The following is a 27,784-nucleotide window of genomic DNA, read 5'->3' on the forward strand; positions in this document are numbered from 1 at the left end:
AGGACTTTTATTTGACAATAATGTATCGGTACTTTTACTCAAGTAAAGCATCTGAATACTTCTTCCACCACTGCTGAGTACCTGTAAGTAACTAAGTATATTTAGTCAAGTAGCCTACAATTTTGAGGTACTTGTAGCCTACTTTACCACTACATTTATTTTGTAGTTACTTTACAGATTTGGATTGATGATATGAAATATAATCTACTCTTAAATCATACTGTATATATTATTCTGAAATGGACCAATCTGCACAATGAATACTTTTACTTTTGGTACTTTAAGTATGTTTACATTTTGATTGAAGGACTTTTACTTGCAACACAGTATTCCTACACTCTGGTAGGCCTACTTCAACTTGTACTTAAGTACAACACCTAAGTACTTTTTCCACCTCTGAAGGAAGACTTATTTTCCAACTTGGAGACATTTTTCGCTCTTTTATGGCGCCAAATTGTGGGAGGTCGTAACAAATGAAGCACGGGCTCCAGCAGCTCCTGCGGTATCCTGGCAGCAGCCTATCGCAGGCGGCTGAGGGGCTTCTAATGATGGACCGGAGGCGGAGGCACCAAGGAGCGCCGGTGCCTCGGACAAACCAGGGAGCCTCACTTCCGAAACACACCGGCTGGAGACCGGACCTGTCTGCGACCTGAGCGAGGTGTTTGCGCAAAATGTGATTTATTTCACATTGTTTGCGCAACTACTTTTTGTTAAAGGATTTTCTTCTGGACTTTACGCAGTTTTGGGACACAGCCTCTCCTCTCCTGTGGAAGGATAACTGCTCTTGAGGCGACATCCATCCATCAGAGAAGTCAACTCAAACTGGAGCGGCTCTTTTGACGCAAACTCGTCAAAAAGCTCCCAAAGAAAGGCACTCTTAATCCCAAACGGACACCAGGATGCAGCATTTGACCACAAAGTTAAACCCAGGTCTCCTACACAGCGCACGAGCCACTCACACGTCGGACTAAACCATGTTGGAGTTCCTCGGAGAGTTGTGCGTAAAAGCATCACCGGACAGGAAGTGAACATATTATTATTTAACCCCATCCCTCATTTCCATATCTTGCGTGAGTTGGCTGGACTGCAGCCAATCACCCGCCGAAGGGCAGCAGGAGTCGTAAAAGCGCTATCCTTCCTCCATCACCATCACACTGACATGCGCAATCTGCACACGGGCATCAGCAGCAGCAGGAACACTTCGTTTATTCCAGCTCCCCGCTCCGGCTGAAGGGTCCCACTCGCTGCTCGTAGATGAGCCGGGGTGAGGAGGCAGAGAGGCGCAGAGAGAGCTCAACATGTCCCGCCGCAAGCAAGCCAAGCCGCAGCAGCTCCAGGCGGAGGGAGTGGCGAGGAGCGCACCGCTCTGCCATACCGGTACGTGTGTTTCAAACCACTTTTACTGTGTTTACTGCAGCTGATGGGATACAAACAACAACTACGAGTAGAGCTTAATTTAAAGACTTTTATTGCAAAGAAAAGGTTTAAGATTAAGAATGATTGTGGCTCAGGCCATTTTAATATCTAAAATGTTGGACGAACTCTATTTTGTAAACTAAATTGAGTGGTTTAAATTGGTTCACAGTTTTATTTTATTTTTTTACAATTTGAGCATACATTAGTTTTCACACTTTGAATTTCTGAAGTGTGCTAGATTAAAAAATAAATGTCTAAAAAGTTTATGAATCTGTTACAAGAATAGAATTAAATGTTGGATAGTTAAATCGTTTTTTGGTGTTTTAACCAAAAACGGTACATGTATTTATTTATTGGATTTGTGGACACAGTAAAGTAATCAAAGTAACGTTATTCTGAAAACGGTAGGCTACAAAACGATCAAACCTCTCGTGAATTCAACTTTTCACATGTTATTTAATGTAACTTTAACCGTTTTAGGGGATATGTAGGAAAGGCCTATCCAACAACAATAAAAGCATTAATATAACTAAAGCTGAAATACGTTTTAAATGTGTAGGTTATTTTGATTTGGGTTCGAGGCCTTCTTGACAACTATTACAATGAGAAACAGTAATCTTATACGTCATAAGAAAATAAACTAAAATGAAATTGTGGCCTTAATGATATTACTTTTATGATAATAAAAGTGTATTTTACATGCATGCAGGACCCCTGGGTTTAACTGATATTCTTACTTTAAAAAATATCAATATTTTCACCACAAATTACCTAGAAAATTCACAATATTGAATGAATCTCAACATCCACTATATCATATATATAAACAATCTAGTTTTAAAATGATCAGCCCTGAACACTTTGTAATGAGATACCACTTCATCCTATTGCCAGCCCATGGTGTGGAACACTAACCGTTTTTAATGATTTAATATTAAAATAAAAAATTATATTTTATCATATCTGTAAAGCTGGATGTTATTTGTACGTATCAGCACTGATATTATAACATACATAAACCTTTAATGGATTGGACAAGAGGTTATCCAAAAAAAAAAAAAAATATGACAATTTAAAAAATAATTTGGCCTTCGCTCTCTAAATATTGTGCAATGACAAAATTGGTTTGCAACATGCTTGGCTGTAGCTGACAGTTCATAAATGAATCTGAATTAATATAATCTAATGATTCAATTGATTCAAGTATTTATTTATATCCCTGTCAACTTTATTCAACATGTAAGTCATACATCTGAAAAGCAAAAGGCCTGCGCATTAATTCAAATCATCCTCCCCTCAGTTATTGTCTCATGTCAGCCAGTGATTTATTAATTATTATTGGTGTGTGTGAGAAGGTGTCGAGTGTGTTCGAGGCCCCCCCACAGCCCTGCAGCCAGGCGGGGGGGGCTCGGCCACTCGGAGAGGGGCTTTGATTAAGCCTGCCGATTTAACCTTTGTCAGCCTCACCCTGCGAGGGGCAAGTGCTCCACGTCTGCATCATAATACAATTAGTACATGTGAAGTGGTGACCTCTGCAGCTGCGGGTCACTCGGAGGCAAGAGGCTCTGCGCTGGCCCCTGCACTCTGTTTGCTTTGCTGCTGCAGACCCTTTCCCCTGGCCAAGCCACACAGCGAGAAACACTCATAAATCTGTGTTCTGCTCCTAACAGAATGGATTGAGCGATCGGTGACATTTAAGAACGACATGTCTATCGGTGTTATTATATTTGGAATCTAAATCAAAACTGATCTTTTCTTTGTTTTTCCTGGAAGAGAAACGATTCCCAAAATCCACAGGGAAAGTGTTTTCGCTCCCGTGTTTGCTGAATCGCCTTGGTGATCTCCAGACCACCCACATGGAGAGCCAGTCACGATGTACCTCTTCACTTCCAAATACGTTTAACCCTCTCAACTGTGGGCACACTCTTCTTTTTTACAATCAATTTTTATGACACAGATGTGACACAGTTAGAAGCCTGTCATTTAATTAAAAACATATTCCTAGTTAATACAGACGTGCATCAGTGTGTCTGCTTGAGGATCTGTTGAGTGTTCTGCTATAATCGTGAATACAACAGATGTCCCATTCGGGGTTATAGCTCGAACACACTGACACTCGTTCTCTCAGGTGGTGAGACAGAGTGATAACACACAAACTACGTGCATAGTAACACACACATTCACACAAACTGCGTGCATGTACAGTCTGGTAGCTCTCACACACACACACACACACACACACACACACACACACACACACACACACACACACACACACACATTCATGGTCAATTTAACACAAAGACAGGCACGTTCAATTGTCCACATTTACTGCGTTTACGTGCAGCATATGTCGGCCACACACACCCAGAACACACACGCACTACATTTCATTATTCATGATTTGGTTTCATCGTGTTGTTTTTGATTACTTTTGTTTTTCCCATTGCAATCCAAATTATTGCTAAAAAGTTCAATGAAATAACATTTTGCCCATCTATTTTCTGTGGTGCTTTTTAATTGTGGTTCTTAAATGTGAGTAGGGAAGCCGGAGTGTATGTAGAAATCATTTACTATTGATTTCCCCAAATGTTCCATCTGGTAAAGCTGTCTGTTCCCTAATGGGGCAACGCCTGAACAGATGCAACAGTGATTGTAAAGTGTAAAATCTTTTCTCAAACTACGTCACTTATGAGCTGCTGACGGAGGAGGGGAGGACACTGTGATGTCAAAAGATCCCTTTCAAACTGACATTATAATAAATTAAATCCTTTCAAAATCGAAAACTGTGCACATATCATTCGGATCTTTGTTCCTGTTATAGAAACAACATGCTGTTAAAGCTGAGAGATGATACACTTTTTGATTGTGTTTTGATGAAGAATCCCAAATGTGTTTTTCTGGGTATAAGAATACACTGAAGTTTTCCCGGGCCTGACCATGCTCATCAAGAATATGTTTAACTTATGTTTCAAACTGCCTTGAAAATCTAAAACCTATGATGTTTTGCACAAATGACATTTACATTAAATTGTCAGCTGACATCACCCAATGTAACCACGTTTTAGCTTTTTAATCCAGTTGAACAACTATTAACACTTTGTAGGTTTTGACCAATAGTAGAAAGTGCACATTTGATGCACATGAGACAATACTTAAATGTATGAATGCAGAGGAAAATCAATATAGTGTATGAGATTTCATTATCTGTCTGAATGCACAATGGAGAGGTCAGATAACTTCATTGAACTTTATTGATTTTTGAGGAAGATTATTAACATCTGCAAACAGGGGGTGCCAGTTTAAAACCTTTGTCGACACTTTAAAGAGATGTTTATTATGGGCCTTGTAGAATTATAAGATCCAAAGTGGTATCACGAACACATGCTGCTGTAAATATATATATATACATAGGAACACTTTGTATTACATATCATCTAATTTGAGACATAAAAAGAGAAAGAAAGTGAAATAGAAAGTGAAATATTTGCTGTTAAAATGTTGTTTCCCATTTAATTTCCCTGAGTAGCTCAATGGTAGAAAAACACATTTCCACACTGTATGACAATGTTATACATTTGTTTTGGGTGAATACTTTTTTCTTCTACATTAAATGGTTTTCTTCTACAAAACAACCGATGTTAAAATCAACATGAATTGTTAGTTTTGGACACAGATCTTTGGTTCAGTGGTTTTTGAACAATGCTTGTCCACAACACAAGTTAAGAAAGATGGACTCACTGCTCTGTATGTAGGAAATATCAGGACGATAAGTGAGCCAGTATGCGTTCTTAATCAGTTTATTTCATGTTTCAGGCATGGTGGAGGGCCTGTGCAGAGAGAACACCAATGGAGGCTGCCACAGCAGACAGGAAACACACATCTGTGAACGATGCTGTGCTGAGTTCTTCTCCAGGACCGAACTGAGTGAGCATCAGAAAGTCTGCGCTGTGGATCCCTTGGTGCTGATCGTGAAGGACAATGACGGGATGCCAGTTCCTGATGAATCTCCTGTTGGACCCTCTCCGGTTCCTAGCGTTGCGTCTAGTGACTCGTCTGCAGCAGAACCCAGCTGTGGCCTGGGGGGGACGCTGGTGAACGACAACGATAGCCTGGACAATTTCGAGGAAGGCTTGGAGCGAGATGAAGCCATGGAGCTTGAGCATCACTTGCACGACAAACAAACCTCCAGCCCTCAGCCTCCAGATTCCGCTGAGACCCCCAAGATGTCAGCTGTTGACAGTTACGGCATGCAGAGTACAAACGTGACGCTGGAGATCCTCCACAGCACCAGGGTGGCTGTGGCTCAGTTCTCCCAGGATCTCAGCAGCATGGGGACTGGAGGGAAGGCTTCAGGGGCCATCCCTGTGATCCTGGAGCACCTGCTGGCCCTTCAACAACAACAGGTCCACCAGCTGCAGCTCATTGAGCAGATCTGCAGCCAGGTAGCCATCATGAACAGACAACCAACACAGGCGGCGTTAAAGCCAGTCTCCAGATCCCTGTCTCTGGCCCCTATCCCTTTCCCCACCATCGCTCCTCCCATCCTGCCTCTATCAGGAACCATGCCCTCAACCTTCAACGGAAAGGCTGCTGTTTCTTTGTCTTCTGTGCTCAAGAAGTCACACAGTCTCCCCTCACAAACTCTATATGGGCAGTCCACCTTCAGAAATGTGAAATGTACCTCAACGTCTTCAGAAACGTCCACCCCATCTGTCACCAGCTGCAGCAGCAACATCTCCACATTGCTGCCTCCTTACATGGGCTCACACAGCAGCGGCATTAGCTGCTCTCAGACGCTGAGCTCCTCCAGCCCGCTCCCCCTGGGACAGAGCCGCCTCCTCAGTTCCCCCTCCGGCCTACCATTTCTACCTCAGAGCCCCCCTAGCAGTGTCATTTTCCCCAATCCCTTGGCTAGCATCGCCGCCACAGCTAATGCACTTGACCCTCTCGCAGCCCTCATGAAGCACGGGAAGGGGAAACCGCCCAACGGGCCCTTGTACGAAACCAAGCCCAACCCAGAGGAGCCTTTCTTCAAGCATAAATGCAGGTTCTGTGCCAAAGTGTTTGGCAGCGACAGCGCTCTGCAGATCCACCTGCGCTCCCATACAGGAGAGCGGCCCTTCAAATGCAACATCTGTGGCAATCGCTTCTCCACGAAAGGGAACTTAAAGGTGCACTTCCAGAGGCATAAAGATAAGTACCCTCATGTTCAGATGAACCCCTACCCTGTGCCAGAATATCTAGACAATGTGCCAACGAATTCTGGGATTCCCTACGGAATGTCCTTCCCCCCGGAAAAGCCCGTGTCCTCATGGCTGGAGAACAAACCTGTTGTAGCAACTCTGCCAGCCACTATGGGTCTTCCGCTTCCCTCCGCTATTACCTGTATCAGAGGCTCGAATGACCCTGTAAGTGTAACACCATCTGTTAAATCTCCCTTCCAGACAGCTCTTGGTGAATGTGTATCTTTGTCACCTAACCACAGAGGCAGTGAGGCTCATTTCGCTCCTGTTTCAGAGTTGAAGCGTGAGACAGAAGTGTCCAATATACTAAAAACAGAAGGGATACACCTGCCCCAGAACTGCTCCCTGATATTGAGAGGCAACCCTCTAACAGAAGCACCCAGCACTACGATCCCATCTGTGGCCACCACGCCGGAACCCATCACCTCAGCATCCCCCCTCTCCGAGTCCCCACCTCTATCGTACGACTCGGACGTAATGAAATACCCAAGCGGGGGTTTCCTGGACTCTATGCACACGTCTGAAACCTCAAAGCTTCAGCAGCTGGTGGAGAACATCGACAAGAAGATAACAGACCCCAACCAGTGTGTCCTCTGTCACCGCATCCTCAGCTGTCAGAGTGCGCTCAAGATGCACTACCGCATCCACACCGGGGAGAGGCCCTTCAAATGTAAAGTGTGTGGCAGGGCTTTCACCACCAAAGGCAACCTGAAGACTCACATTGGCGTCCACAGAGAAAACCCTCCCGTCCAGGTGCAACACTCGTGTCCCATCTGCCAGAAGAAGTTCACCAACGCTGTTGTCCTTCAGCAGCACATCCGCATGCACATGGTGGGACAGATTCCAGACTCCACGCTCATGGAGGGGCTGCAGGAGATGGATGTGTCCTTCAACGAGAGGCATTTTGATAGTCTCAGCAGCAATGACAATGACCTCCTTGATTATATGTCAATGGAGGATGATAATGAGGAAGAAGAAGAGGAAGTAGAGAGTATGGAGGAAGTTGTAAATCCATCGAAACCCTTGATCTATGACTGTTATTCACCGCCGAAGTCCAACATTGTTTCAAGTTTAGCCGCTCTGGAGAACCAAATGAGGATGATTGACTCTACTTTAAGCCTAAACCACTCCTTTGGTATACAATCTCTAACAAATGGTTTTAATGACATTAGCCAACTTAATTTTAAAAGGTCTTTGGCAGAGAAAGGCGTGGAGAACTGCAGACTTAACAGCCCACATGTTTCAGAATCGTCCTGTTCGCCTCGTGTGTCGGGATCTCCGATTCAAAGCAACTCAGAAGGCATGACGATCAAATCGCCTGCAGTGAACAACAATAGGCCAGAATCCCACGAGTCTTTGGCAGCCTCAGTAAAGAGAGAGCAACCTGATTCTCCTACCTCGGCATCAGCAGCTGCAGTGGTCCAAGAACTGGGAGGAATACCGGCCAGCAAGCTGTGTGTGAAAGAGGAGACTCCTTATAGTATGTCCTTCCAACTGAGCCGAGAAAGAGGTAATCTTGCAATGTTGAAATGCAAATGTTCATAGCCTACTAAAGATAAATGTGTTTTTCTTTTGAAGATGATTCAATGATTGATCCCCTTTGCACTTTGATTTCAGCTGCAGGTCAAAGTATCCCCACCCTGGTTACCAGCACATCGTCAGGGCTGATAAAAACCGAGATGAATGGTCATAGTCAACCGAACAATTTGTCTGAAAGGCAGCTCCCACCGTTTAGCGTCCACATCCCCCCAGCTTACGCTTCAGTCGGCAGCCCAGGAATGACCTCCCTGCTCGGCCCCGCGCCTCCCCGCCGAACTCCGAAGCAGCACAACTGCAACGCCTGTGGGAAGAACTTCTCTTCTGCCAGCGCCCTGCAGATCCACGAGCGCACACACACCGGAGAGAAACCCTTTGTCTGCTCCTCCTGCGGCAGAGCGTTCACCACGAAAGGCAATCTGAAGGTAGATAAAGGAGGTTTCTCTCTGTTGTGCTGTCAAGCTGATAGCTCTGTTGGTATATTTAGAGGTAATTATCTGCCTTTTGTGAAATATAAGATGAATAGTTCTCAACAACAACAGAAAAAAAACAAGTGACTGGTCAATCAATTTTAAAAATTACATTTTTGTAATTACACAGCAAGTGGGTCTTTTGTTGTATGTAAGGCAGCATACATGGCAACAACATAACCTCCCTGTTATTTTATAGAAACTAATCATTGACCCATGTGTGTTCAAAAGAAAAAGAAAAAGTAAGCCAGTTTGTACATTTAAATCACTGTTACTGTTCAATTACGGTTTAACTCCCTGTTTGAACACAGATCAATCCCCCTTTTATAAAAGTGCATACATTCTTATTTAATTACAACATATTTATTCGCACAGGCATATGCGTGCATTTCAACTAATGTAAGAAAAAGACATTTTCTTAAATTCAAAATAAAAAAGCCACATGAAATTCTGTATGAATTATGAATGCCCTGACTATAATTAGGTGCAACATGTCTCCTATGATATTGTTTCAAGGTATATTTCCCCCCATAAGCCAAAAAGCATGTTTATAACAATTTGAGTCACTTTCGAAAGAAAAATCAGTAAAGGGCTGGCATTTACAATTATTTCCTCATTGATTAGGTTGCAGATACAGTTCTCCATGCATTAGTAATACATTGTTGTCATAAAATGTCCCAACATTTTAAATATGCATTACAAATGTTTTGTTAAGTCTAAGGTCAAAACCTAAAATAATTTCTCCAAAGAATAGCATCAAATCTTAACCTTCAAGAAGTTTGTACCAGCAAATACTTAGCGATTCTTTGTATGAAGTTTTACTTTCTTGCTGATCAAGTTTCTGTTGGGTGACTAAGCATGAATCAACTTTCAAAAACCCACTCTAGTGGAACTACACTTCCGTCAGATTTGGTAAACACAGATTTAATCAATTAAAACAGATATCTGAAACCTTTTCACATTTTATTTAATAAAGGCTATTATATATAGAATGAGTATTATAGTGTAATAGATAATAAAGCTGCAGCTGTTAAGGTGTAGGGGGCTGGATATTTACTGCGACAACCCATGTTTTTGCTGAGAAATAAAAGCATACATCAAATCTAATTTCCTGTCGTTTTCAGGTTCATATGGGAACTCACATGTGGAACAATGCACCAGCCAGGAGAGGCCGGCGTCTGTCAGTGGAAAACCCCATGGCCCTGCTGAGCGGAGATGCCGCAAAGTTTGGAGAGATGTTTCAGAAAGACCTGGCAGCTCGAGCCATGAACGTAGATCCTGGATTTTGGAACCGATACGCTACAGCGATCGCCAACAGCCTGGCCACGAAGAACAACGAGATCTCAGTGATTCAGAACAGAGTCATCTCTCAGCTGCACCCTCTGACTGCAGGCATGGACAGAGTGAGCGCCGCAGGAAGTCCAATAAACAGTCTAACCAAGACAGGCATGGACCTGGGGAATAATAGGCATTTTTCTATGCTGATTGATGACAGCAAAGAAATTGGAATCAATTGAAAAAACAATGAATGGAGACTTAATACTTATGCAATCTATTATGAACATTAAAATATTTGTAAAACCTCTTGTTTGTTCGTATGTATTATATATAGACTTAAAAAAGAACTTTTTATCAATTGACAAAGACTAGTTGGGTATTCACATTTTGCTATTTTACTTTGCCGTCATTTGTGAATGTTTGTTTTGGTTCCAATACATTAAAAAGTTGTTTATCTTGTACCTGAGAATTCCTAGGGTGCTGAATAAGAGGAACATACTGTATGTTCAAATCAATAATGCAAAGAGTCTGTTATCTCCTCCGGACAGCTGCCCAATGCTGCTAGCTGGTGCAAAGCACAATACATGCTCATGAATACCCACAATTAAGAGTTGTCAATATTATGGTGAGAAAGTGTTATTCTTAAACAACAGTTGGACCCAAATAAAAACTAGAACAAACAGTCTGTATGTTCAATTCACTGCCTCACACTTTCCTAATGTTATTTTACACATTAGAACAATACATGCTTAGTTTTTGTTGTAAAAACTTCAACTAAGATCTTTCATTTTATTTCATTAAGCTTGATTACTTTTTCTTTATGCATTATGTAAGCGATAAGTATTTATTTCCCACAAACAAACAGGATCAATCAGACGTAACTTATAAAACAAAATCTATTTGTTTAAATGTGGTTTCTGCATCTTGTTCATCTTTTCTGTTCAGTTTCGCAGGCCTACAACATAACTGAACTCTTCTCAAGCTACACTCTATGAACACAATAGATGATCATAATTATACATAATAATAATAATAATAATCACAATTTAATAAGCTAATTTATTTTTGGTGCAATCCGTTTTCAAGCATAAATAAGTTTTGAACAAATGTTGTGTTTTTTCTTTTCATCTTGTCTCCAGACGTATGATATAAACACTGTCTACTTAATAATTTATCTGGGACATATTTAAATGTTTTGTTTTTTTTAGATTATCGAGAATATCATCTGGGATTTAAGTGAAAAAATAAACCAAAAAGAACAAATTAGGTTTACTGTAGCTAAAGGCCTATGCAAATAAACAGTCAAAAAGCAAATGTTCATTTATTATTCGCCTTTGCGGAACTTTCAACCGTATCTCATGGTCTTCAAACTTGCCTTCATCAGCTGGTTATCTGCTCATCATGGCTCTAAATTAGTTTTCAATGGAAAATAAAAGATGCATTCGTCGACTCTCGAAATTTGGATACTCCGCATTGTTCCATCCAACGAGAACAACTTTTAGAAGAACACTTATTTGTTTATTTGATTTATCAATGGTTAGTGGTATGTTGTGCTACGTCAATGGAATAACTGGAAACAATAAGGAAACCCTTTGTGTTCTCTAACCTAAAACGCACTTCTCCATTATATATCATTATGTACGATATGTCTGAATAGTTATTGAACGCAGCATAACTCCTAAACGTTTTTTTTGTACGTGACGTCAGGATGTGTACTGCCCAGCCAAGATGGCTGACAGCATCCCGTTAAATCCGTTACGGAAGAACTCGAGGAGGATCCCGTATTACAACTCAGCCAGACTTTCAAGGTATGGAGGAGCCAGCTGATATATTTTCTTCTGTTGCCTACTTAAGACACAGCGGTTTGTCCCAAATGTTTAAATGTTTTGTGCCTCAGTAGCTCCCTGGTGTATGTTTGTGTTCTGGTTGTAGCTGTTAGCTTGTGTGCTAGCTCTGCTTCTGACAGCTTATCGCATTATCTTCTTTGACAGCTGTTTCGTGAGCTAACACCAGTTTCCATAAAATTACAAACCATTCTAATTTTAGTATACCTTTATTAGCCAAATACCACAAACTCTATAACCTCTTAGTTCGTGACATATATCCCTTTACCACTGCACTGCTTAGTACCCTGCTGGCATTTCATTTAAAGTCACATGATAGCTTCTGTGTGTTAAGTTCGTCACATGTTATAATAATGTGTTGCATACTGGAGTCATCATTCACCCGCTTGTTCATTTTTCAGAGAGGACAAGCCCTTAGATTCAGATATGGAAATGAAGGGAACTAGTCGCATTATCAGGTACTTTTAGACTAGATGGTATGTTTAGTAGTAGTGTTTACATTGTATATTGATATGAGTAATGGTAGCCCATCACTAGTGTATGTAGCACCATTTGTTGTGATGTTTTCTCTTATCTCGCATTTAAAGAATGTCAGCCTTTCTGTATTCCCTTCTCTTGCTCTCAGTAATTACATTCATGTGGCAGTTATTTGGGGAATAGTTGTGGCTTCTGCTGGATCAGAAACAGATACAGAGCAGCGGGTCCTGAAGCTGGTAAAGCCACATTATCTAAGCTTTTTTTTTTATTGTAACGGGAAGCAAATGTTCAAATCTAATCTGCAGGTCTCCCTTGAAAAAGAGATCTATGATCTCAATGGGACCAATCTGGTTAAATAAAGGTTTGAAATGAAATGAAAAATCTAACTTTATTTATGAAGCACTTTTCAGACACAAAGGTAACTCAAAGTGCTTCACAAACCAAACACATAGACATTTAACAAAATATAAGAACAACACTATCTCCTCCTTCCCAGGTATAATCCGGTATAAGAATAATAAAAAGGAGTCAAATAATAATAATAATAATAATAATACAAAGACACCTCGCTATGGGTCTTTGTTTTAACTTTTGGTATGATGAAAAGAGGCCAGAACCAGATGACCTGAGGGTAATATAGGTAAAACCCAAGTCTGATAATATCTAGGACCAGGACCATTAAGAGCTTTAAAAACCAATAAGAGTATTTCAAAATTGTTTACTACAATGCTTGTGCGTCACTGGAGAGTCATAAAACCTTTCCAAAACCACCCCACGCTTCCATTGGAGTTAGAGTTTTGCAATCAGTTGTGGGAGTTATAGATCATACAAACACTTTAGATGTTAGTGTTTCCTGTTGGAAGGTCCCAACAGTTTGTAAACAAAACAGTGATGAGAAGTTGGTGGTAGCCTCAAGCACTAATGTGGCTGAGGTCAAAACCTCAGGAGATGATTTGCATGTTTTCAACCATATCTAACAAACACTACCTAACGCTGATTTTTCAATATGTCATTTACAGTTTGCTACAGTCCCTGGCTTTTGACAAAGGTCCCACTTCAGGGGTAGACATTAAGGGTAAAATTCCGCTTGCCCTCTGGGCCAGTGGAATTGTATCAACACTGGCCCCACCATTGTAACCACTGGCCCGGAGCATTCGTCCCCAAAAAAAATCGACTAATAATGAAGAAAATGAACACATTTGTTGCAATAGTAATTTATGCACTAACTACATTACTACTTGTACTACAACATTTGAATCATCAGTTATTCACGTACTTGTCAGCATAGGTCGGCATTGCTGTACAGAGCTGACAGAAGACCTTGTTTATATTGGCATCATATTGAGAGGTGCAGTGACGCGTCCTAAAACCAGGAAGTAAGCTGCTGGTTCCCTCGACAAAAAGCCATGGGATTTCTCCACAGGGTTTTGGAAAATTGCTGGAAATAAGGTCTGTGGAAAACAAACCTGTTTGATAAATGCACGTTTTGTTCAGCCGGATAATCTCCACATGTTACCCTACTTTTATAACTTTCGAATCATAAATCTAATCGATAGATTATAAAAGGGTTTTAAGACGCGTCACTGCACCACTAGAAGCCAACTCCATCGATCAAGCTGAAACTTTCTCTCCCTCTTCTTCTCATACTCCCTGTCACTCTCCTTTAACTCCTCCGGTGACTTTCCGGAGGTTACCGCTGGTATTAAAAACATTTTTGGCGAATGGTTAGGTGGCGCGATAGTCTGTAGTGAAGGAGCGCGCTCACGGGAGCCTGCTTGCGCTGCGCTCCGCAGCAAACAGCTGTTTGCTTTTCACCTAACGACGACAACCGACTCACGAAACGCTATGTTGTAGCGTTAATAAACGAAACAATTTAACAAAATTGCTAGTCAAAATACTGATACCACAGGACACTTTTTTTTTTTTAAAGCAATATTTTTAGTGGCCCGAGCGGGCAAGTGGAAAGTACGTTATGCTGGCCCGGGGTGTCTAAATAGTGCTTCCGGGCCAGCGGGCCATTTATAATGTGGAGCCCTGCACTTGTTGCAACTAATATTAAGGCATTCAATAGATCCTTGCTTTTCTTTGAAGACTTTTCAGTTAACCTTTGAGCAGAATTACAATGGTTTCTTATCTTAAGGCATGTTATTGTCTTCTTGCTGCTAACTATCTTTCCGATTGCCATGGTATACGTTATTTTTGATGTGTTGACAACAATAGTTCACACTCAACATCGAGCACTTCGTAGTTATAGACTAGTACAACATAATAATAATATTAATAATAGATTTATTTTGTTAGCGCTTTTACAGGTGCTCAAAGACGCTTTACAGATATAGTGAAAAGAAAAGAACATCAAATAAATATATAGTTAAAGTCAAATAATGTAAATTATCACACATTAAAAGCCAGATTGAAGAGGTGAGTTTTGAAGGTGGTGAGGTCAGTGCAGTCTCTGATGGGTTGGGGGAGTGAGTTCCAGAGGGAGGGGGCAGAAGGCTCTGTCCCCCCAGGTCCGGTGCTTGATGCGGGTGGGGATGGATAGGAGGTTGGCTAGTACAAATAACAGTTAGGATGAAGCCAGTTTCGCTACGTGAGGTGCATTAGTTTAATTGAGGGTTCAAAGCAAAACTATGATTCAGTTATGAATGCATTTCAATCATTTACATATTGTGACTCACTGCTTACGAACTCTCAAAGCAATGAAGATCATTGACTGTCACATGTTTCGAACACTTCTTCCTCATTGGGTTACCTTGTAACATTGGATCAGCCAGGGTTATGTAAACAAGACCTTCAGAACCACCTTTTACCAAAGTGTGTCAGAAGGTAAATCACATGCAAACACCCAGCCTCCCAAAAGAACACCCAGAAGTGTTTGGCTTTCAGCGCTTTTTTTGCTCAAGGTAATACACCTATATTATAATTGTTTTGGATAAAAAAAAGCATGTTTTATAATCTATCAGCCTCCTTAATCAATAGGAATATTTAATTTTCACACTGTAGAATGACATCATCTCCCCACTTGAGGATTTGTTGTAATTGTTACTCCATATGATAAAGTATACGTTTTAATTCAAATGTGTACAGCATTAACCTGTTGTAGCACTACATATCAAGTAGTGCAGGCTAGGTAGTTGCAGTTGAATTAATTGGGGTTTGGTTTAAGCTTGTGATATCATTTAGGCTTTATCACATGATTAAGATACTGAAATGTATTTAGGAAAAATAGGAACTGAGAATCAACCAACCAGTGGTTAAAGCCTTGATGTCACTGGCTATCATTATGCATGGGTGGATACATTCTATAGGACTGAAATGTATCTTAATGATATGATCATTATCTGTCTTAAATGTAAGGTACAGGAACTCTCAGGTGAAACAGGAAGTCATGTTGCAGCTAGCAGCCTGCGTCGTTGAGCTCTGGAGGGACATATCAGTATGAACGGTTGATGTTAAGATCCTAATCCCGCTGTTGGTAGTATGTGTTTACATAATGTGTTTTGTAGGTACAAGACAGGGATTGGTGTACAGCAGATGGGCATTTCAGGCTACTTATATTCCATATAATATTTTCTTTGGGCATTGTAACCATATGGGAAGCCACATGACAAATATGTTGTGTTTTTATCCTTCAACCCTTTTTTCAAATAGCGTTTGATGTGCGTAATTATAACGATTCCCAGAACTGTGCATTCGCATTAGGGCTGAACGTTTAATCGATTTTAAATCGAAATCGCGATTTTAATGGTGGGGTAGGTACGTTTCAGAAACCGGCTCGAGATACACTTTTTGTTATATTCCATGGAATGCTCTTAACATCCCGATAGCAATGAATATCTTAAGTGCTTTGACAAAAAATCCATACAAAAATGTCATCTGTAGAAGCCGTAATACTGAAAAAAGTACAACCAATCGATTGGATGGCCTACCTGCCTGTCAGCCTTGAGGTGAGGTGACGTGCAACAACATTAATATTTCTGTTGGTCGCTTGTTAGCAGACCCTTCACGCGATGGCAGAGCAAACAGGTACAGGCAGGGCCCATAATGATAGCCCTATAGTTTAAATCTACTACCCACACATGAACATATGGAAATGCTTAAATACTTAAAAAAATAAATGTATTTATAAATGTATTTAGGAACCTATCCATGTGATTTTTAGTGGGGGTCGACCTCAAATCCTCTAGGGGGGTCCAGGGGCATGCCCCCCCGGTAAGATTTTATTTTGGAGTTAAATGCATCAATCTGGTGCATTTTGAGGGGAAAATAAAGAGACTAGATATATGGAAACACCTATATTAAACGGAACTGTATACATTTCAATAATCATAAAATCATGGCCATAACGAATAACATACCATTTCCAATATGAAAAAATCACTGAAACTTGTTTATTAATTTATTTTTGGTTCATTTATAGTTGTGAGTGTGTCTGTGCTCCTGAATCAGCCTCTCCTGTCTCCCTCCTCTCCCCCCTGCTCCTCTTTGAGGCAGCAGCAAAGACTAGTTTTCTCTCAACAAGTTTTAAAAGTGTATCTTACCTTTTTTCACCCAGTTAACTTTTTATTTATTTATTCATGCATATTTTACTAATCACATTACATTTCATTTAGCTGACGCTTTTATCCAAAGCGACTTATAATGACCGATTACAGGGACATTCTCCCTGGAGTAACTAAGGGCTAAGTGCCTTACTCAAGGGCACACTAGTGGTGGTGTTCCTGGCGGGATTTGAACTCACAGCCTTCCGATCTTCAGCCCACCTCACTATACATTACACCAATCACTACCCTCTCAAATGGAAATATGTGTTTACATAAATGGTGACCACACCGTTTGAGACCCACTGAGAACTTAGACTAAGTTAACTATCTAAACACTCAGAGAGTCCTTTACCTCACCTGAGCTGAGGTTATCCCGAGCTTGAATGACACACAGAGACCAATCAAGGGCTTTGATTTATGATCTGTATGACAGTGGCCATGTCGGCAGGCCATATCATGTGGACAGCCAGTCACCCTGTGTGAGGCAGGCCAGAAGGAGGCGAGATCAGAGCAAGGGAGCGAGGGATCATTGTCCACAAGTTAATCGATCGCAGATGGCGTCGTGGTCACGGGTGAATAAAAAACAAAATTATAAAAAAAAAAAAAAAAAAAACCTAAATGGGTCGCGAAATATACTTGGGCGGTCGTTAATATACCTGGGCGGCCCGCCCAAGTATATTCTATGTGTGGGAAACCCTGCTATATGTTGAAGTAGGGTTTTAATTCAACAAGCAGTTATTTGTAATGAAAGCAAACAGGCATTGCAGAGAGAAGAAAGACTTGACAATACAACAATGGCATTCATTGGTTCTGAAGGTCTCCTAATGTCATCTTGTAAGTGTTTATTTTAGTTTATAAAAAAGTAGTTTTGTAGGATCAGCTTTAACAGCAGTAGGCACAGTAGCAGCTTCCTTATTATCCTATCAAAACCAGATTTGGGTTTTGCATTGTGATTTCCTGCAACTTGTCTAATTTCTACACAAAACCCATTACATTGTTGTATATTCAATCAATATGGAGGCCAGCTGTCACATGTGGAGTGCCTTCAGTAAATGCGTGGTTGCAGAAATAATTGGTGATGTTTTTTCAGCAGGTAAACAATAGTTTAGGCCCAGCTACATGCCAGCAGAATGGGCAACGGCCTTGACTTCATATTAACCAAGAGAGTAGCTCCTCTAATAGTCAACTGCATCTTTGGTTCGCAATCCTCACTTCATAGCAGACTATAGCCCTTTCTCATTTCCCAATTTTCACCTCCTCAACTCCTCTCGCCTCGACTCCTCGCCTCACGTCTTAGTCCTGCCCACAGGAGATGCGAGCGTAGGAGTCGAGGAGGGGAACCGAGGAGGGAGTAACAATAACAGGCTACTGATGCGGGCAGCCGGTATGAATTGACTGAGGGGGAAACCTTTTTCATAAAATGAAATGAACAGATTTAACTATGGAAAATGCTGTAGACATGCTAAATAATGACATACATATACGATTTCAGAATCAAACGAGTATCAAAGCACTTGCACTATTAACGTAACATTATCAGAGACTGGATATATTTCCCTCACCTCTCTCTGGTCCCTACAAGGGGGAAATTCAATTACAGGCCAAACGTTTTATTTACAATTCTTAAAAGTAAACAGGGGAAACTGAGACCTGTCCTGCCTGTCGCTCTCTCTCACACACACACACACACACACACACACACACACACGCACGCACACACACACCTACAGCCCCTACACATAATAAGTAGTGCTGAGTAATGTAATATAATATATGAGCCTCCTCGATGCTCGGTCCTCGATGTGCATTAAGAGAAATGAGATGTCCTTCAACGTGGCGCACTGACATCGATTTCCGGATCACTACCGGAGGACCGAGGAGTCGAGGAGGCAAACATGTGAGAAATGAGAATGGGCTTATGTGTCTCATTTAGCAGAATTTTCAATAGAGACCTGTAAACCTTTCCCTATTATTTACTTACATGTGAACCAAATGCTAAACATTATATAGATATGCTGAGTTTTCTGCAGTTTGAACTCCTCCACAAGTTTGTATATGTTTTGCATCTTCTCTTGATCGTATATGGTGACGGTGTAATGCATACATTGTATTTGTTTGTTGATATGCACGAGCTGAGGTTTACGGTGACTGAGCCAGGATTGTGAGCCAATGTTGCATTTCTGATTCTACACTACACCTCATGAATAAGTCATTATGTGCATCCAGCGTGTCTTTTATAATGTGAACAGGAGACACTCTCAACAGTACTTAGTGATGGAGGAACTGATGCACTGCGCTAAATATCTTTTAGTCTTGGCTTTTCTTCAGACTTTTGCTCGAATCTGCACATCTGGAACTCTCAACTGACTCCAGAATGTCCTTAGTTGCCCAACAGCTTGTAGATCATGTTTAATTCAGCAACCAGTTGGATTCAAAGCGTAATGATGGGGACATGTTTCAAATGGGCTGGGTTTATTATCATCAGTATAACTTAATGTAAATAGAATATCATCATTATTGAATACAAATCTTTATATTTTGTACATAACGGTATCAGGGCTGTAAAGAATAAACAATGTACAAGAAGACAATCACATTGATGCCAGGTCCAGCTGCCCCATCCTCCACCCTTCCATACCACCCCCTCCATGCCCAATAACCCACACACATCCTGCCCACTAACTCATCCACCCCACCTTGTCAGACCACCACGTTCTTCACAATATGTACCTATTTAAAAAAAGAAACGGACATTGTGTGTCAATTTAGTTGTGATAGCAGGCTTTAAATAACAAACACCTAAAGTTAATATTTTGAGATCTAAAGTCCAAGGCTGGAACATTGTTTGCATGTACACCTTAACACAACATATTATCATTCTTCATTTATAATAGCATGTCCTCGTCAGCACAATCCATTGAAGTTCCATGGCAAGTTCTTTTTCTAAATAATTGACTGTCCCCCCCGTCCTGGCAGATACTCCCTGGAAGATGAGCCCTCTAACCTGGACGAGATGCCTCTGATGATGTCGGAGGAAGGCTTTGAGAATGACGAGAGCGACTACCAGACCCTGCCCCGGGCCCGAGTCAGCCACAGACAGAGGGGCCTTGGCTGGTTCCTGCTGGGGGGGTGGAAGGTCCTCTGTGGCAGGTATTTCTTTAGCATTATTATTCTTTAAATGGTTTTATTTGAACATGATGATGCGCGGATCTCATGTAGCTCAACGTTCTTCCCTTGCTCAACTTGACTCTAACTCCTGCATTGGAGAAAGGTTTTTGAACAAATATCAAAACTATAATGTAATCCAGAAAGTGTATACTTTGTGCCTCTGCAACATGTATTTACCTCCTACTGTATTTTTCCTGGGTGGAAGCTTTAATATTATTCTTACTCTTTTTACACTTATTGCAGATTTATATATTGCAGCAGTTTTACGAGATGTCTCTGAACAAATGCCCACAGGGTATACACATGTTATTCTAAAATGAGGTTAATCATTGTCCAGGTCGTATGCTCAGGTACTTTCCAATCAAACTGACAGGGAAATGACGTTAAAGCAGCAACAGGAATAACATCGTACAGGAAAGAACAGTACAAAACAAGGATAATAAGCATAAAGAATATAAGTAACAGCATATAATAAAATCACAAATAGAGTAAGGTGAAACTGTTGACGCATATACAGATTTGAATAGTAGAATTATTTATTTATTTATTTATATATAAATTAGGGCTGTCAAACGATTAACATTTTTAATCAGATTAATCACAGCTTAAAAATGAATTAATCATGATTAATCACCATTCGAACTATGTCCAAAATATGCCATTTCTTTATGTATATTGTTGTGGGAATGGAAAGATAAATGAAAGAAGGCGGATATATCCATTTAACATACAGTATCTGTTTATTATAACATTTTTCTGCATGTCAAAATGAAAGACAACCCACACACCTATCAATCATCAAACCGTGGGGTCTTAATTCATTACGTGTTGATTTCTATCAACGGGGGAGTACTTCAGGAAAGTCGACAGAGGGGGGAGCTAGTGGAGTACTTCGTGACCACAGAGTGTGAACGTTGTGATCAGCTGTTTTAGCGCAGTTCTCCAGTGAAGGGGGGGAGTCTCCCTCCGCAGCCGGTTGGCGTAGTTTTGGCACAAGTCCGTTGTACAGACCGACGTTAACAGCAGCCCTGTCTGTGCACACGGAGACCGACTCTGTCGTCCGGTGATCTAACCGCCTTCTGGAAAAGCTTCACAAGTACGTCGGTACGCAAATGCGCTTTGTGACACAAGTGACGGTACGCATTTCAGATTACGCACATAACCTGCGTACCAGTTATGTGCACCCCTGTACCAGAGCCATATTATTACTATTATATTGCTCTGCCCTGTACTACAGCAAGAGTATTCTCCGTCGGGACTTCCTGCAACAACACCACGCCGTTATCTTGATTCTGATTGGCCAGAAGTCATTATCAAAGATGTTCTATTGAGAAGACGATCACTACGTGACAAAAGTTTTCAAAACCGTGGCTACTGAAATCAATCTTACTAACTGCTGTCTGTGCAATTTACTCCGCGCGAGTTGGCAGACTTTATTTTGCTTACTTTAACATCATTTTTCATGGTGGGGCTAAGCCATTTCTTGGTATGGGTGTAGCCTACCCCAGCCATACCCTGGCGCTGCCACTGGTGGCACGTATGGGGCGGGCCATTCTGCACATGTGTTAAATGCGTTAAATATTTTAACGCAATTAATTCAAAAAATGTATTACCGCCGTTAATGCGATAATTTTGACAGCACTAATATAAATACATGTTTATTGCTTTCAAACCTAAACAAATTCCTGTTCTGCAATACAACCTCACATCAGGAGTTATTGGACCTTCCCCGCTCTGAAAGTGGTGGTTCTGTTTGTCACTCTGTAAATGTAGTGTATAATGTTAGCGAGGACGCTGGTGACGATCAGTTTGGATTTGGAACGCACCGGTAGCTGTGCATGAAGTGCAAAGAGAGGATAAGGGCATGTTTTTTGGTCGAGTTCCTCGATGCGCACCATCAGTCCAAAAAAGATTTTCAGGTCAGACACAGCGCTGCGGTTGATCCAGCTAATGATGCATTTGAGAGGTTTTGCCCTCTAAAGATGCTCCTTTTTTTTAGAAGTGTTTGTTCGTGCAATAAAGTGTAACCTTCATACACAAATGTTTGTTCAGTGCCCATAAAGATGCGTTTACTAATGAAGGACTTCCATTGAACATTCTCTGTGTTGATAGCAATGCATCTCCAGTTGCATATTGATCCCCCCCCCCCCCTCTAATGAACAAATTGGATTTTTCACAGCTGACCAGTTTGATGCTTTCCAGTAATTTTATGTGTGCTTAGTGTGGGATTATAAAACTCAAATAATTCACGCTGAATAAGCCCTGACTGTTCAAATAGCATATCGTTTGAATAGCATGCATTTGCTCAAATAATGGCTCTTATGAAACCGGACCGGGGGTGCACAGAGACGGAGAGCAGCGACGCCAATACAAACAGGACTTTTCACCAAAGTTGATTTATTTAGTTTCATGTTTTGCCAACTTGCTTAAAAAGTGGAAAAGCCAAGTCGATCAGCATGACGGTATACACACACACCCTCTCATCTCCCCCCCAGGTGCCAGCGCTCTCATTGTAATTTACCCCTGTACTACACCTCTGTTTGCGTTTGATATCAGATATGCTAGATAAGCTCCATTGTAGTCATTAGCAGGTTGATAGAAAGTCAAATACTTTAAAAAAAAAAAGTAAATATTGTCACAATCCATCAATCTAATCTCCTCTCAGAACTTTGATAATATCACAATACTAACTGTACATGTGGCTGGTTATTGGATGTCAACATGAGGTAAAACCAACTCAAAACAAGTGTTTATCACGTTCACATAAACACTGATGAACACTCGTCTGCACACAAACATTATTTTTGCTTTTTAAGATTCCTCTGATTTTCAACTCCCATAGCCTTTACAGCTTCTCAACAATTCCTCCTGAATATCTTAACATTTCAGATCATTTAAAGGTGAGGTAGGTAATTCACTTCAGAAACACTTGTTATATTCCATGGAATGCTCTTAACATCCGATAGCGATGAATATCTGAAGTGCTTTGATAATGAATCCATTAAAAAAACATCATCTGTGGAAGCCTTAGTACTGTAAAAAGCACGACCAATCATCTGAGCCGGCCCGGCTAAAGTGACTGGATGGCCTACCTGCCTGTCAGCCTTCCATCTGTGCACAAACGTATCTCGTGCCCTCATTGGTCATGTGCGCGTTCGTGTGTGTTGGAGGCGGGGCTCTGTAAGGAAGTGGCAGATTTTCTCCGGCTGTGTATTTTCAAATTCTAGCGCACTCGAGCTGGTTTCTCCAAAATGACCTACCCCACCTTTAAGTGATGTTGGCAAAGGGTTTGTTTATGAAATTGTGTCAAAAGAAGTCTTAAAGATCTGATTCATGCAACATCTTCAAATCCTCCCTGTTGAAAAGTTTGCTGAAAACATATTTTTGTGACCATTAAGCTTTTTGTAAAAGTTTGAAGTGAACTTCTCTTTTATAAAAGAAAATAAGTCTTGTCATTTGTCTGTGAAAGTGGTTAAAAATGAAGATATCAACTTATCTTTTCTATATATTCTTTTTATTCTTATCGAAAAATGTTACAGCTCTGAAAAATGAAGAGACCACTGCAGCATTATCAGTTCCTCTGGTTTGACTATTTCTAGCGATGTGTTTGAGAAAAATGCATTTTTATTTAATTTTATTCTATAAACTACTTCCAACATTTCTCCGTGTTGGAATCCAACAGTCACTGGAATGAAAGGGCTGCCCTACATGTAGAGATTGAGATTTAGGAACAATTTGGAGTGGTCACTTCATTCTTTCCAGAGCTGTATATAAATCGGCCACAAACTAAACGTTTATAATTGAGTTGAATCAGTAAATTAAGCAACACAAATTCAGAATCTGCTGTTACGAGTTTGTTTATGACGAAATATGTCACCACAGACATTCATAACAATTCCTGGACTGTTTATAGACCTGCAAATAATCAGGAGATGAATTGCTAATGTTAGTGTTGCTATTGCTGGTGACTGCTAGTTGCAGCCCGTTTAGCAGCTTGTATCTGGCGTGATGTTGACTCTGGATGAAGTATGTCTCTTTGTGTCTCTCAGCTGCTGCGACTGCCTGGCCCGTGTATGTCGGAGGAGAAAGGAGCTGAAGGCCAGGACCGTGTGGCTCGGCTGCCCGGAGAAATGTGAAGAGAAGTTCCCCAAAAACGGAATAAAAAACCAGAAATACAACATCTTCACCTTCGTGCCTGGGGTACGTTCGATTCCAGAGAGCAACTAAGGCATATCCTGTGGGTCACATCACTCCACTTGCTCATGTAGCAGGACTCACATTTCATGCTCTGATCGTCGGGACAACCGTAGACGTTACGGCTGTTTTGAGTCAATGTTCCCACTGCTTTATAATCCCTACTTCATCCAGATGAAATGTGTGTATTATGGAAAGCACAGTAGCCTGCACTGGGTCTGATAGTTAACTGTTCCGTCATTAAGGCGAGCGTTTACACGGTGGGGGACATGAGAGATCCATCAGACTTACTTATTAAAAACCAAACGGTTCCAGGCAATAAAATGTCAACTGTCTGTTAGAGACGCAGATATTCTCGTCGCTGGCGAACACAACGGCGCTGTTTTTCTCCCTCTGCGATGAATTATTAAACACACACAAATTGAGTTTAGCCGTGTGCATTTTCCCCTAAAGGTCAGGGGGTTCATTAACCGCGGAGAGCCGCGCATTGATCCCGTTGTCTCTGATAATCTGTGACGAGATGCAGGACTCTCATTATTGCAAACATTATTCAAAATGCGACCGTAGATGAATGGGATACCAAGATCCCTGTTGATGGATGGCCCATTAGCAACGAGCCCGGCAAGCCACAGCCCGGTGGCACGTGATTTAAGAAAGTTCCTTCTTTATCCATTATTGTGGTGATCAGTCCCGTTTGTCTTGTGCTGTGATTGTGCTGCAAAGCATAGAGGCTCCAACAGACATCGTACCAGAGGAGGAACGGGTACTCATGTCTTATACCTAAGTGGAAGTAGCAATAACAACATGTAAACATACTCTGTTAGAAGTCAAAGTCGAGCCTTCATCTAACTTTGATAGAGATACAAAGAGTATTGGTATCAAATACACCTACTGTACATTCCGAAAGTAAAAGTACTTGTGTAGTGTAGAAGCTCATTTCAGATCGATATGAATACAATCAATGGTTTATGATTATTAATTTATCAGAATGAGAATCAGAAGTCCTGTATTTGTCCTTCAGTGGCCATTCCTATGAAAGTCGCTCAGTGAAGCCAAACATGGAGCCATTGCTGATTCAAATACATTCTGGAGATTCTCAGCTCAGTCAAAAGAATGGATGGAAAAAACCTTGATTCTGCTTTTAGCGCATTTTACAACTTAAAGACCAACTTATTTGAATACAGGCTATTCACGTGCGTGTACTTGGTGGATCACTGATCTAAACACATATGTTACGCTGATTTACAGATGTCTCTTGTCAATGGGACTGACACTGTAGTTGTAGTACCAACGTTTGGCCACTACTAACATTTGCTTCAACGCCCGGCGAACTTCCTGGGGGCTTGGTTTTTGGCAACGGCTGTTAAATGTGGAGCTAACTTTTACTACTTTTTATTCTGCTGCTGTTCATTTTAACCTATAAGTCAATGATTATTTCATAATTCATACATTGTATATCAGCTTTCAATCTGAATTCATAAAGTAACTAGTGATTCAAGCTTTCAGATAAATGGTGTAAAAAGTAGAATATTTTCTTAAAATTAAGTCAAAGTAGAATCAATTGAAAATACTCAGGTAAAATATAAGTACCTGATAATTGGACCGAAGTTCTGCACACTACTGCTTTCTCAAAGGTACCATGCCAGGGGAAATGTTCACCCTGAATGCCATGTGTAACAGAAGTTCCCAGAGTGCCACAGTTCCCATCGGGTTAATGTAAAGTTAACAGCATTAGCATGTATCCGGTTCCCTCTTGGACCTGGTACAGTAACCCATCTGTTGCGGCGGCATCCTCTTTGTCTTCGCTGGCAGCTGGTCTCTGACCCGCCTCGCTGACAGGTTCCCTCACCTCTCTGAATCCTCTCCTCTGCTCTCAGGTTCTCTACCAGCAGTTCAAGTTCTTCCTCAATCTCTACTTCCTGGTGGTGGCCTGCTCCCAGTTTGTGCCATCCCTGAAGATTGGATACCTCTACACGTACTGGGCACCGCTGGTACATGCACTTCAGTCTGTAATTGATTTGTATGAAACATGTGTTAGTCTCTCATAGAAATGCAATGGAAGCCAGTTGGAGTGTTTTTCTTGTACGGCCTACCCAACACCTGCCTTTTTAGTTTGCCTTTGAATTTCATTGAGTTATTAAGTGTTTTTATTAAACACAGTCATGTCTGTCTCTGTGTTGGTATTTTTTAAACATTAGTTTTTTGTGAAACACTTTTCATTGTTCACTGTTATCGTTAGTGTATAAAAAGTGCTCGATGCATTATAGGTTGAGTTTCAAGAAGGCCTTTGTGTATATAATTGAATATTAAAATGATTAGTTTATTCAAGAATTGTCAATTGATTTGATGGGAGACAATCATTTCAGTTTTTGACACTTGGACACAGAAATTAATCTGCATTTATATGTATAGTTAGAATAATTGTTATTAACACATTTAAATTCAGATGAATCACCGACTTATGACTTTATAGTCATCTTTTTATCCCATTGAGACAGTTTTAAACTACTTTTGTTTCTGTTTCCGTCAAGATGTAATAATGATTAAGCTAAAAAAAGGAAATAATTCTTGATGTCAGAAGCAAAGGCTTCTTGTGACCTCATTTGTAAATAAACTATTATTCCACATAAAGGACACATCTCAAAGTCACGGCTGTTCTCAGTTAATACAGTTGGAAAGGAACCGTTGTTGTGTGAAGGTCGGCTTTATGTGTCCCGATCAGCAGCTCTAATATTAACGTAGCTTTCTGAATGATCTGGCTGACTTGAATCTGTTTTGCCCTACCTTCCGTGTCTCAGGGCTTTGTGTTAACCGTGACGATGGTGCGCGAGGCCGTGGACGAAATGCGGCGCTACCGACGGGACAAAGAGATGAACTCTCAACTGTACAGCAAGCTCACAGTGCGAGGTGAGCGAGAGACATCCATCCACTCTCCTCCTCATGACTGTAACTGTTTGCTGACATTATGATAACGGATATTCTCTCCCCGTGCAATTAAAGAGACGGCACTCCGCGGGATCTACACTTGTAACAGAAGTCATTCCTCTCGCTGTAATTGCATTGATTTTTCCTTCTCTCACTTTCTCAAGACCGTAGGATCTAAGATCGGTCCCTTTGTTGAACGTGTGGTGAAACCCCCCCGTGTGCTATCTGTGACCTGGGGCTGCAGCTCTCACACTCATGTGCTCGTGTGCGTGTACGCAGCTCGAAGACGGCTTTGGAGGATATTGAGGCGATATAATTGAGTGACCCTACAGTGTGTGCCGTTGTTTTTGTCTATGCCTCTGACCCGAGATGCAAACAGAGGGGTATTACATTATCCTTTCTGTTGGAAAGGGAGACGGGAAAGTGGGTTGTGGTTTTAAGAGCCTGAAATCAATACCTTCAGTTTATTTCGTAGTTATTCAAATACTCATAGCATGTCTTGAAAAAGAAAGGTATCATTTGAGTGTCTTTTCTTCATTCATTTGTCTTTTTCCTTTAGGTCAAACTCCAGTGAAGAGCTCCGACATACAAGTCGGGGACATGATCATCGTTGAAAAGGTAAATCTCTACGGTTTCCTGGAGATATTTCTGCATGCACGGGTTTTAAAGGGGCCGACTATGCT

The 27,784-nt window shown here is 41.1% G+C and overlaps 2 protein-coding genes across 6 annotated transcripts in view; both read left to right on the top strand.

The window, feature by feature from the left end:
* Positions 1 to 628: 628 nt before the first annotated feature.
* Positions 629 to 10,599, top strand: sall3b (spalt-like transcription factor 3b). Its single transcript, XM_034093915.1, has 4 exons — positions 629 to 1,377; positions 5,233 to 8,172; positions 8,280 to 8,623; positions 9,793 to 10,599. Exons 1-4 carry the CDS (start codon positions 1,299 to 1,301, stop codon positions 10,183 to 10,185), a joined length of 3,756 nt encoding a protein of 1,251 aa, XP_033949806.1. The 5' UTR covers positions 629 to 1,298; the 3' UTR covers positions 10,186 to 10,599.
* Positions 10,600 to 11,666: 1,067 nt separating this feature from the next.
* atp9b (ATPase phospholipid transporting 9B) overlaps positions 11,667 to 27,784 on the top strand; it is a 55,997-nt gene continuing 39,879 nt past the window's right edge. For 3 of the 5 annotated variants that reach the window (XM_034094253.1, XM_034094257.1, XM_034094255.2), the window contains exons 1-6: positions 11,667 to 11,754; positions 19,791 to 19,964; positions 24,032 to 24,182; positions 26,054 to 26,167; positions 26,975 to 27,083; positions 27,661 to 27,719. In XM_034094253.1, coding sequence (XP_033950144.1) covers positions 11,675 to 11,754; positions 19,791 to 19,964; positions 24,032 to 24,182; positions 26,054 to 26,167; positions 26,975 to 27,083; positions 27,661 to 27,719 — 687 coding nt within the window. In that variant the 5' untranslated portion in view covers positions 11,667 to 11,674. Of the gene's footprint in view, positions 11,755 to 12,190; positions 12,249 to 15,094; positions 15,174 to 19,790; positions 19,965 to 24,031; positions 24,183 to 26,053; positions 26,168 to 26,974; positions 27,084 to 27,660; positions 27,720 to 27,784 lie in introns of those variants that run through there. The other 2 variants (XM_034094256.2, XM_034094254.2) reach the window with 2 other exon arrangements.

This window comes from Pseudochaenichthys georgianus, chromosome 11 (assembly GCF_902827115.2).
Source record: "Pseudochaenichthys georgianus chromosome 11, fPseGeo1.2, whole genome shotgun sequence".
NCBI lineage: Eukaryota > Metazoa > Chordata > Actinopteri > Perciformes > Channichthyidae > Pseudochaenichthys > Pseudochaenichthys georgianus.

Bases quoted from the DNA above. Each gene is read 5' to 3' on its own strand.
- sall3b (XM_034093915.1), top strand. From the start codon at position 1,299: ATGTCCCGCCGCAAGCAAGCCAAGCCGCAGCAGCTCCAGGCGGAGGGA. The intron at 8,173-8,279 runs GTAATCTTGCAA...CTTTGATTTCAG, and splicing joins CCAACTGAGCCGAGAAAGAG to CTGCAGGTCAAAGTATCCCC. The intron at 8,624-9,792 runs GTAGATAAAGGA...TGTCGTTTTCAG, and splicing joins CCACGAAAGGCAATCTGAAG to GTTCATATGGGAACTCACAT.